General features: G+C 45.3%; 1 protein-coding gene across 1 annotated transcript in view; it reads left to right on the top strand.

Moving 5' to 3' along the window:
* Positions 1–454: 454 nt before the first annotated feature.
* The window catches only part of LOC128895052 (serine/threonine-protein phosphatase 4 regulatory subunit 1-like), a 163,301-nt gene continuing 151,460 nt past the window's right edge, over positions 455–12,295 (top strand). Inside the window, exons 1-2 of the mRNA XM_054157275.1 lie at positions 455–476; positions 560–604. Coding sequence (XP_054013250.1) covers positions 470–476; positions 560–604 — 52 coding nt within the window. The 5' untranslated portion in view covers positions 455–469. The remainder of the gene's footprint in view (positions 477–559; positions 605–12,295) is intronic.

Below are 12,295 nucleotides of genomic sequence, written 5' to 3'. Positions count from 1 at the left end.
TGTTGCTTTATAATAGCCTAGAAATTATTCGTATGCGCTTCCTTTCTACAGTTTAATTAGCGTAATTTGCAATTATTTAAAACTAATTCAGACCTATGTCAAATAAAATTAAAATCTGTCACATTATATGGAATCTGTAATTTTGAATCAAATCTCTTCGGTATTAACATTTCTACGTCGTAGTAAGCGTAAAAATAATTCACTTACGAATTTATGCAGACTTTAACAGGCGTCTCGGGAATACTAACGTTTTATTCGCGCGTTAATCGTCTCTATATTGATAACAAAATAATATTCGATCAGATTTTTATATTGTCGTTTCACTTTCAAAATTTCAGAAACCGTTGAAACGAGAATCAGAATTGGCGCAATATCGATATATCCGCGAATACGGTGTTAAAGAAACGATATATCTCGATTGAGGAAGTTAATCGCGTGGCCACGAGGGCGCGCTGCAGTTTGTTACAACATGGCGGGTGAGTGAGTGCCTGTGGATCGAACGAGGCTGCCCGAAAACACGAGGGATTTTCAGCTAACCCGTGGTGTTTGTGGGTTTCAGATACATCCTACATCGAAAAAGAAGACCTGGACGACTCAGATGAGGGTGAGTACTGACACCGAAATACATTTTTGATGGTTGTAAATGTGCGCGGAAGGGGTCGGTCGCTCGGCACGGTGGCCCCACCATCGAAGCATGCCAGTGTCTGGCGTGCGTGGCGGTGGCGTGGTCATAAACTCACGCTCGTTTAAGTACATTTTTCTATCTCGCGAGCTTTTGAGGTTAGGTAGGCTTATCAGGATTATTACCATGCATGACAGCATAATTTCCGACAACTTTAAACGGGTGTCACGTTGCCAGTTTGACTGCGAACCGTATGTCACGCCGTGATTCTCACATGCGCGAGCCAAAGACACGAGATCGCCTCGATGGCGTTTTATCGGTTAGGGGGCGCCACAAAACATGCCGCGCTGTGTTTACCTCGACCGTGGCTGAAAAAAGGTAGAAAACAGAAGAAAAGACACGCTCTTGTTTTCCGTCCTCATGTACAGTTTCTATACTCGTTTCGATGCTTTCCGCGAACTTTCCGTTACGATCGGAATGCTGTACGATTCCGAATCGTTCTGGAACGATTATATTCCGACCTCTGTTCTTAACCTATGTCCGACGATATAGTATGAGGTTTAACGAGCCATGTATATATCGCTTAACCGACGCACAACAAGATTTATTTTGACCTTCCCCGATACAACGACGGAGGAATACTTGAATCAACTTAACGTTTAATAGTCGCGATTCGTGGGATTAAACGCGAGTTCTTTGTTCGCGGGCATGTACATTTTCTGAGAAAATAGTCTCACAAAGTGAGACTATTTTTTAAACGAACAGTTTCGAAATATCGATTTAATGCGTAACGAAAAACATGGTTTGTTTTATTCGTTGTTCCATTTTTTTTTTTGTAGACACGGCTCGATAGCGTGTATACAAACCCCACGGATGTGTAAAATTAATTAAATCGGGCACAACGAAAGTATTCCGCTGGGTACAAGTAAACAAAGAGTTAATGCGCGGTTATTCGCCTATCGGGGTTAGTGATCTTTCGACTTCCATCTATTTGCTACTGCCATCTGTCGCGTACAAAACGAAACCGGGTTATTAACCCTTTGCACTCGAGAGGCGACTCTTGGTCGCCGATAGGTTTTACGTCGTAACTCGTGTGGCGACTAGGAGGTGACAACTATATTTATATCATATTTCATATCAAACCTTCAAGTCTTGGCAAGTACGTTTTTATTTGTTACTTTTATTTCACTTTACTTTACATTAAGATAAGTTACTACTTAAATTATACCCATTTTGTTTTTTAATCGAAATCATACCTATCTAGGGTATTTACCTTTCGCTTTCTTGTTCTGTTACACATGAATTCCCTCGCCAACTGTTGCTGCTAACTAACTCGTTGGCCCTAGTCGGTTTTATCTAACATTCCAGAGGTCGTTTATCAGCACGGCTCACTTATATTTCCCAGCGCTACCAGATAGAAAAACATTCGGGTCTGTGCCCTTCGATTCACGAGGCAACCGATCTAGATCGCGATGTATCTCGAAATTGTCGCACTGTGTAGTTTCAACGATTAGCGTGCAGAATTTACTCGATTTCTTATCGTGCGACTCGAGGTCGCTTACGTTAACAACTTCATGTTCTAGTCGTGACAAGCTTGTGTATATGCAAATTAAAGGATGATAACTTCTCGCTATTATCTATTTTAGGTTTCAACTCTTGAGGAATGTTACCGAATTAATGCAATTTATGAAACAAAATAGATTCCTTTTACGTGAGTAATCTTTTACAATTCACAGCTCGCATATCCTATTTGATGACGTGCAAAAGCAGCACGTGACACGCTACTTCTTGATTCATACTTCCGATCTAGACTCACCACCCGATGAATTATTACTTTTTTTCTTTTTTTGTTTTTTAATATGACTTTCGTGACTCGATCATTCATTTCGAGCAACGTCGATCGAATCACCTTACCTGGAAGAGACTATTCGCGGAACGGAGAAGTCTGGATTGCAGGTGATTTATTTTTATATACCTGCAATCAGCGACTTTGAGTCATTCTCATAGCTGTACCACGAATCGTCTCGAGTGGGTGAGAAACGTTCGTTGAATTTTTTCAAAGTTCAACATATGGCGGGACAGCTATGGGAGCCCGCGGTAAACGGTAGTAATCAGCCGCGATTATGCAAATTATTCGGTGACTGGCTGTGACAGCTAGCCGGGGCCGTACGTTTCTCGGGTATCAATGAATCCTTCTTTTGATTCGCGTGACAATATCGTCGTATTTACGAGCCGCCTCGTAATTCTAGGCCGGCTACAATTTAACCCCCTAAGTTCGCGTAGACTCAATCGGGTGATCGAATTCGTCCTGAAAATACGTGTAATTATCGAAACGTCGACTCGAGTTTATTTCGCAGGAAGTAGTCATTGTTGGAATGTTAAGCTTGCAAATTTGTTGCACTCGAAACGTATGCGTTCGAAAGTCGAAGTAAGTTTACTTTGCAGATGGTAGTCATTGAATGTTAAGCTCGCGAATTTGTAGCATTTGGAGTATATGTAATTGATTAGAATGGTGGAGTCAGTTTGCTTTACAAGCGGTAGTCATTGTTTGAATGTTGAGCTTACAAAGACCACAATCGGGACGTTGGCCATTTATGAGATCACATTAGCCGTCAATTTAGTGTCGCTGGTATTAGAAATGCTATAAAATACCAAGCTGCCCCATTGAACTGCAGTTACAATTACAATTTGTCCAAATATCGATTCAACGTGTGAACGGTTTGAATAGTTGAATCTACCGAAGTAGTTCATCCCTTCCACGATTGGCGAGCCGCGCGACGCATTTCGCGCGATCTCCAAAAGGGCGACGGAAATGATCGACGCAGACGCGCCGCGATCGATCGAACTCCAACAGGTTACGAATTCTGCGAGTCCTTGCGAAACATTTGCCGCGAAGAAAGAGAGCAGTCTCTTTAACTGGCGCGTACGTTGCTCCCTATTCTGTTTGCGTTTATCGGCAAAGTGATCTCTTTATTTATTTTTTTTTTTCTTACTCTCCCATTTTTTCCCTCCTCTCTCTCTCTCGTACGACGTCGACATCGGTCGAGGAGGATAGGCGACGTATAAAGAACAGGGACGAGGGGGAAGAATGACGTGAAAGCGGGGAGAGGAAGAGGCATAGGACGAGTATAGGTGGATATACAGAGAAACTTTAATTTCTTGGCATTGTGAGGAGTTCCTTGCCCTTTCAGCCTTTTCAGTACGGTGGTCTGTTTTTGATAGGAGGCCACGTCGTCTAGACACACCGGGGGTTGCCCAGCTTTTATAATCGCAACGAAATGCACCCCTCCGTGCTCGACGCAAAAATACCGGTTTTTTCGCCTGTTCTCCCTCTCTTTCGATCTATCTATCTAGCTCGACCTCCCCCCGTCGTTGAATTTCTCTACCCCCTTAGCTCTACCATCACCCCTTCGTTCCGTAGTGACGTGCCAGCGCGTTACATTAAAGTGATTTATTCTCTTTATTAAATTCGCATTCGAGGCTACGAGAGCACATTCTCCGAGGTTCCCGTGAATCGAATCCCCAAGACCGGATATCCAGAACGATACGTCGTCCCTCCACTCGGTGCGACCTGTCTCTAGTCCAAGTGCCCAGGGATGATTTTTCCCTCCGAACCGGGTGACCGTAGTCAAAGGTCACGGGAGGGGCACGAGTTCTGGTAGCTTTTTTTAAGTAATTTCTAAAGATATCATTAGTTGGATTCTTACTTGGAAAATGTTTTGGACGAACAGAAAGTACAGTATAGCATAGGTAGTAATGTATTTTATTGTTTAAAGAGGAATGTTTAACCCTTAGTTAGTTGCTTGCCTTGCATCGTAAACTCATTCTGCGCGGCTAAGTTTTCTAATCTTCCCGACAGGGAAATGGATGTACGAGGGATGAAAGGGCAGTCTGTGCACGAATGTTCTTCTCGTTACTTTAGAGTTACAAGTACGTAAAAGTAGTAATCACTGTAACGCGTGTTCTCGTTTGGAGCAGAACACGAAATCAACGCCCTGCCATGATAGAACAAATTTATAACGAATACATTTATAGGATTATCTTAGGATGTTAAAATTTTGTTTGCAATGAACAAGTGAAGGGAAAGTTTCATTGATAAAACACATTTATCTTAGACGTTTGTCACCTCTTTAGAAATTCGAAAACCACAGTCGCTGTTGCAACCTACTCCTGGTTAACTTCAACCCTCCCCGTCTTCAATAAAAAAATAACAGTTTTGTTGATTCTAGCTCCTTTAATCGAGCAAAAGTTTAAAAATCCGCTAAGCCTCCGACCCAATTCACCCCGAAAGTTCGTTATCCTCCTGGCCCTTGTTCCGTAGGACAAGCCTATCGGTTCACCCCCTGTTGGTCGCGACGACCAAGGCGAGACGAACCGAGCGGTGGCGCCTCCTGTCGTCGGAACGGACGCTCGAATGGCGGCCCGATTATTACATGACATTCCTCGAATACCATCCGGACCTCCCTCGTCTCCTCTCGCAACCCGCGGCTTCGTCTCCTCCTCCGTCGCCTCACCTCGCCCTTTCCCTCCCTCGATTTCTTATTCTCTTTCGTGTACGCTCCGAAACGTAACTCTGTCTCTCTCGGCTCGACGATCGTAGACCTCCTAAGAGCCAAAGGCTTCGGGCACCAAAATAGGCCCGCGATACGAATGATAAAAGCATCCCCTGCATCAGCGTTTCTCCGCACCCTGATGCCGCCACCCATTGGCAACCTCCTCCGACGGCCTTCGATCCTCCCCCGCATCTGGTTTACGCTTCCTTCGCGTCTCCTCGCGGAGGAAGCGCGATCGAGGATCGGCCGCGCCCTGCCGGGGGTTGCGCGCCCGTCGCACGATATTGCGGCTCCTCGATCGCGCGAGAAAGTGTCTGAATTCTGTAAGAAGACAGGAGGATTCGAACTGTTGGAAGACAGTCGCGTACTTGAGGTAGAATTTTGTATTAGTTGGTAGAGAGAGGTCAATTCGAAGGCTATGCATTACAAGGTTGTTCCGCTCAGCTGAAGGTATCACTGTTCTGTCTAATGTTCTTCCTTTGAGACTCTTTGACTCCAAAATCCTTATTCTCAACGTTTCGAAAGGGTTACAGTTGCATCAAACTTTCCATCGTCCGTTACCTACCTAAACGATTCCCTATCCAATGGAACATCCCTCGTGAACCCCTTTACGCGTGAAAATTCGCGAAAGGGATCACCGTATCTCAGATTGTCGCGATGGTGGGTTGCAAATTTTATTCTCGACGTAACGCGCCCCTGGTTTTCCTGTTTCGTAACCGTTACGACCTTCGCAAACAGACTACGACGACGACGTCGACGACGACGCCGGACGCGCGGCGGCGGTTTGCGAGGTAATACGATCGATTCGCGGCCGCCTTCCATTGTCGCCGGCACTGTGTAAGGGTTCGCGGTAACCCCCTCCGGAGAAGGACGCTGTCTGACACCCTCGTTGGAGAAAGGGAAAGAGAGCGAGAAAGTGGCGGTAGTAGAGATAGTACGATTCCTCGTAAGCCACGAACGAACCCATTCATAAAGACGAGGCTGTGACTAACGAGTAAGGAGAAACGAGCGCGAGTCCCGCTTCTCTTCTCTCCGCTCTTCCCTCCCTCTCTTTACTTTCATCTTCGACCTTTCTCGCTCTTCTTCCATATCGATTTCCTTTCTCCATCCGCTACCACCCCCCACTGCCCACAGCGCGTTATATCGCGGACGGATAACGAGTCGAACTTTTCCCTTCTTTTCCACACGGTTCCGTTTCCCGCTTACGCTGGCCTCGTCGTCGCTTTTCAACGCTCGCGGCTAATTAAAAACGCTTTCCTCCTCTCTCTCTCCTCCACCCCCCCCCCCCCACTCACGACGAACGCGCTCGTCCCCCTCCACGAATTTGATAAACGACACCCCTCGCGCCCCCTGTGGATCGATCCGTGGGCACGGGGTCGGGAAAAACGCCCGTAAAAAGTCGCCCGCCACCCCTTGTTGGATTTATCGATCGGAGCGGATTACGAGATGACGCGCGCGCTGGCCCGCGGTTTAAGCCTGCGATTCGACTCACGACACAGTTTGGAAGCGGTTCGCGAACTTTTCGGAAGACGCTCCAGTTGGAGGAAAGACGGAATTTCTGCGTTCCGAGAGTTGCGGAGTAGATATCATTGTGTTTGTCTCATTTCGTTCGGGTTGTTTCTGGTGATTTGAAATATCGATAGATTGAATTTTTTTTCTTCTTGGATACCAAATTATTTCGAAGTAGATTCTGATTAAATTGGAGCACGTTAACGAGCTTCTCTTACCCTATCCAATTAAAAAATCTAAATTATCCCTTATCACTTATCCTTTTAATTCGATCAAAAAGTGGCCAATCTGCATCAAGCAGCGCCACGTAATGTATTCCAGTGGAGGTTCACTCAATCCCCGCGCACCTACTTAACGAGGGCGCTTAGGATTAGAGAACAATACTATCTGTTCGAACGCAGGGCCAACTCCCTGTTATTTTTAAGGCTCTCATCCACTATTCCATCCACTTTCAACAAATTTTCTTCAATTTCCTCTAACTTGGAACATTATTCCTCTAACTTTGTAACTTCAAATTACTTTTTTCCCACGGAAACGATCGTTAGGCGCGATCCAGCTGTTTTTGCGGAAACCGTAGAGACGCGGTGGGAGGTAAAATCAACGGTGACACGACCAGTAACGACGCCGGTCGTTCTAGCCTAACGCTTCCGCGTTCCATCACGTGGATCAACCGTCCAGGAAGAACGCGACATCGTCGATGACGACCGCGATGCGGGTTTCTTTGCCACTTATCGTTCCCAGAGACCGTCTCTCTGCCGATGGTATTGTTTCGAGCTATTGGTAACGACCGGCAGATTTTGCCTTAAAAGCAGAATCCATCTATCGCTGTACGTAGATGGAGAACTGCTCCGAGGACGAGATTTTCTTCGAGCGCCTTCGTCGCGTTCAGGTCAGAGATGAACAAAATTCTCGTCTAGATCAAAGTTTCCTACAATAAATAAACGATAAACAATTTTTTCTGGTTTGTTTCATCAATCAAGCTTCTCCGAATAATTCGAATAAATAATCGACGAACACGTCATCTACTATTCAAAATAAAATGTCGCCTGCCTCTGAACAAAACATCTCGCGACACGCCTTGTCCTCTGTCTCTCGAGGTGTTTTGATTGCAGCCACCGTAAAGTCTACTTCTGTATATATTCCGATAATCCGCGTTCAAGGAGAGCCTTTGTTCGCGATCCTCGGGTTATCCAGTCGCGGATAAGCGCGAACCGCCTTAGCCGATCAGGAAATATCGAGATAACCCTTTGAGGGACTTTATTACGGAACTGGGGAAAGTTTTGATTGGGTTACAAAACTCGTTCGCGGAGGGATCGATGGATACCTCGGAAACGGAAAAGCTCGATGTAAACGCGCCCTTCTCCATCTCCCGCCATTTCACTCCTTCTCTTCCATCTCCTCTTCCTTTGGCAACCCCGGCCTTGGCCCAACGTTCGATGAAAACCACTCCGACAGCCCTTCGTTTCGCTTTTGGCCACTGTACACGGGGGAAACGTCAGCCAGAGAGAGAGACAGAGACAGAGAGAGAGAGAGGGGGGGGGAGGGAAGAAAAAAAACAATCTAGCTAATTTTTCGACCGCACGCAAGGGCACTGGGACAACCACTGTGAAACTAAAGTGCCACCCCACCTCCGACCATTCAGTCACCCCTCAAAGGGACACGGATCAAAGGTGTATACATCCAACCTTTATCTCTCACAGAAAACGTCGAGTCCTGGATGTCGAGAGAGGCAATGCGCGACATTCGTTTCCGTATCGCTTCTAACCTCGATCCCTTTCACCTCAGGAATCTTCAGTTTCTATCTGCCTCGAGCTAACGATCCTCGAAAACCGTTTAAACGCCACGCCGGTAGCTTAGCGCTTCGGCTTCAAGGGGACTCCTCTAACGAGTCCTCCGATAGTTAAATGATCTTTTGCCGCGATGACAGACCTCGATATGCCGGAAGATAACGATGGACGGTTTAGGGTACTCCTAAGAAATAGTTTCGTTTATCGCGTAATTATTTCGGGATAACGGTTATTTCAATCTATGGCGCGCGAAAGTGGCGCGATTTAATAAAATTACTCCTTCTTAATCAAATTTACTTTTAATAAGGTAATGCAAACTCCAGACTTGTGTAAACTAGACTACAGTCTTTAAAATGGAATTCAGGAAAAAAGGGGTTGGTCTAGAAATCCTAATCAATCGGTGATTAGTGTGCCTAACTCCGTCACTCCGTAGAAGATGATTTAAATATTGGCAAACTCACCAGGGAACTGCCTCTCGCAAACGAAACCGGAAGTTTACGCGTTCGGCGTCGCTCCGCGCTCGACTTTCGATCGTTCTTTAGTTGCATTACGCGGTTTCATCATCCGAGCGTCCGGTTACCGATACGCGATCGCGTAATTATTACCGTATACGTGACTTTCGAGAGCTCGCAGTGAACCTTGCGCTCACGTACGCGACTCGGGCATGCTAGAGAAACAAAATCGCCAGCCAGAGGGACGAGCACGACAGTCCATAACCCTAGAGGAGTAAAATCGGCTTGATAGCATTTCAAAGGATTACCTACAAAAGTACAAAACTCATGCGATCAATTGATAGATCACGCCAGAAAATAGAACAGAAAAATTTGTTGCGTTCAATTTATCACGCGAAAAAATGTGTCGCATTAGAAATTGCTCCGAAACGCGTGTAATTCATTCGTGGCCTATAATCCGCCAGGAGAAAAGGAGGAGCAGGGAATCGCGGCGATAACGCGGCATCGATAACGCAAGGTTTATTCAAAGCGGCGCTCGATGGTCCCATTAATCAAATCCGAACGGAGAGAATGGACGGGAGTCGTGAATGCAACGTGAAAGTACGGCGTACATAGGAGTACAGCTGGTGTGTTATCAGGTGTCTTTAGAGAGGGGGGATGAGATAACGACCAAGGATGGTGTCGTAACACCTTTCTCTTCGTCACCCTTGCTTTTCTACCTTTTTTTTCCCCCCCTGTCCTTCTCTCTCGTTCTTACCTCGCGTCCCCTCTCGCGACGAACACGCGCTCATAAAATTCCAGACGCCCGTGCTGAGCGTTCCGACATCGCCGAGGAAAATCCGTTGTCGCAAGGTCTGCTCGGTTACCGAGGATGTGGCAACGCTATGCTATGACATTTTTTTCTCTGGTTTGTCTTGCTTGGTACAGCGGTGGAAGTATTTATCGTGGCTCGCAGATCCATTTAACTACGGTTCTCGTAACCGTAGGATCGGCAAGTCGGTCGATGTTCTAGGTAGTAGTGGTACCAGGTAGTTTTACTCGGCAATTAAGTAATCGTATTTTTCCCAATACTAGCGTAAGGTGACATAAAAGTGATAACACGTTGAATATTCCAATGGTGCAATAAATGTTTCCAGGAGTGTATGTGTAATCTGGTATTTCTATGTATCAGGTGACATTTTTCCTGTCGAGTGGCGATAGCGGCGCGTTTCTTCGAGTTGCTCGGTGCAAACTTCGAATGTGTCGTTCCAGTTTAATTGGTCGAAGTTAATTATTCCTTGTCGATTTCACTGTGTACGTAACATCTTCTTAAGGTTCTTCGTAACGTGGTTCGTTACGTATTAATATTTCACGTGGTTCTAGATCGAATAATACTGTTCATGAAAGTTTGAAAAGAGTCGTATAACGTGATAGGTTTAGTGATTCTCCCCTTATTGAAACAATTCTCCCCTTTGTTTAAAGATACAGTAGCATGTTTCACTAATATGCATAGGTTCTTTTGAGGAGTTGTTCCTTCTTGCAACATGGTTATTTTTATTAACGCTATCCCTACAATTGAATTTAGATTTTTTCTTTAAATGGTTTATCTTATAAATGTTTAAATTATCTTTATATGATCGGGATGGAGACGATCGGTCAAGTTATTTCGTCGCAGGGAGTTAATTACGTCATTTTCGACCATGTCGTATGCGTAGCCGGTTAAATCGATCACCCCCGTGGTACGTCATTTCATGTATTTTTAAAGCTTTCCCCCCGGATTGAACGGCAGCAAGTGACGAAAGAGCAGACGAGGATCGAGGTCAAAGCTCGAAGCGGCACGAGAAATTTCGTCCCTGGAATGCGCCAGTTCCCGCGCAATTGTTGCGACAATTTAGCGCCGTTGTCTCCATCTCCTCCTTCGTTATCTCGCCAACAAGTTAATCTTTATAAATAGCTCGAGCCACGGTTATATTTAATCCTGACCCTCGTGGTCGCCGTTTCTGCGTTGATACCTCTCTCTCTCTCTCTCTGTCTCTCCTCTCCCCTCTTCATCGTTGCTCCCTGGCTAAATGCTGGAAAACCGACGTTTCCCACCTACGTACGCTCGCTTCCCCACGATTACGTGGTGGAGTTTACGAAATAATTGGGTGATATCCAATTTTTCGGTGAGTCGGGTCCCGGCGATAAGGCGGGCAAACGCGAAGATGGCGTTGATCCTAGAATGCCACGGTCTAGGAGACCCTAGCCTATTTCCTCGCGTTCAGATCTTTCATAAACAGCGATGTTCGAGTCCAGAAGGGAAAATGTTTACGGTGTCGAGATTATGGCCTCGGTATACTTCGAGAATTAAAATAGCGATCCCGTAAAGTCTGCGTGGGGCCCGCTATACCCCAGTGTGTTATTCATTTAGTAAGTTCGCGTTATTTTTTAATATTAACGGTATGGTTGATTTAGTGTTCGAATTCCTAAGCTTGCGCGTTCAACTAGAAGGAGAAACCATCAATGGTAAAAATTCCAAATATAAGTTGTCTAAAATTCTCTGGTCTTAAATATAGCATCTATGATCGATGGCAGAGTACAAATGACAATATAGAGTCCACTGAAATATTCAGAGTGGTGTATATTTACCCAAAACAGAGCTGCGATGGTTTTAAGATTAATTATACAGCCATCGCGATTTAGGATCTCGATGGTGACAATTATATATTTAAATTCCTGGGGACTTATCGACGATTTGTGACCCCGTTCACAGAAATATCATTTACTCGCGTACGCCCGTTTGAATAATAGAAAAGGTTCGAATATCCATTCGAAGTTCAGGCCAAGCCGTTTTTATCGCGGACAGCTTCTCGCGTCTTCTCTCCGCCGGCGTGTCTCGTGATCCTTCGGTTAACCTAAATTCAGACACGACTGGTAATCGATCGGTCTTACGCTTCTCCCCCTTTTTTTTCCACGGGTGCTGACGACCGCTACGCGGGTCAGAAAATTTCACGGGATCGATCCATCGACCCGTTCCAATTTTCAATGGCAGACCAGGCAACGTACTCAAATTTCTACAGCCTTAGCATCTGGAGCAAAAACAAAGCAATAGTCATATAAGATAGGCTTCCTTCTCGAACCTTCTAACTCTTTCTTGTAAGATATTTCTTTTTTTTTTTATCCATGATAGTTTAGGCATTGTCTCTTTGTAACAGTTTAGCTACCTCACTCTGTATATTCATAAAGCCAAGCAGGAAAAAGGAAATAATGTAGCAACTACTTCCTACGTTTTAAACAATTAAAATACACGGTATCCAGGAGGCGAGGATACACAGTTGATGAAATATTCAGGTTCATCCTGACTATATTTTCCACAATGAATTTCCTCGTTGTATTTTGTTGTCCATGGGATGA

The sequence above is a fragment of the Hylaeus anthracinus genome, unplaced genomic scaffold (genome assembly GCF_026225885.1).
Source record: "Hylaeus anthracinus isolate JK02 unplaced genomic scaffold, UHH_iyHylAnth1.0_haploid 4, whole genome shotgun sequence".
Classification (NCBI taxonomy): domain Eukaryota; kingdom Metazoa; phylum Arthropoda; class Insecta; order Hymenoptera; family Colletidae; genus Hylaeus; species Hylaeus anthracinus.
This window is presented reverse-complemented; position numbering and strand designations above follow the sequence as displayed.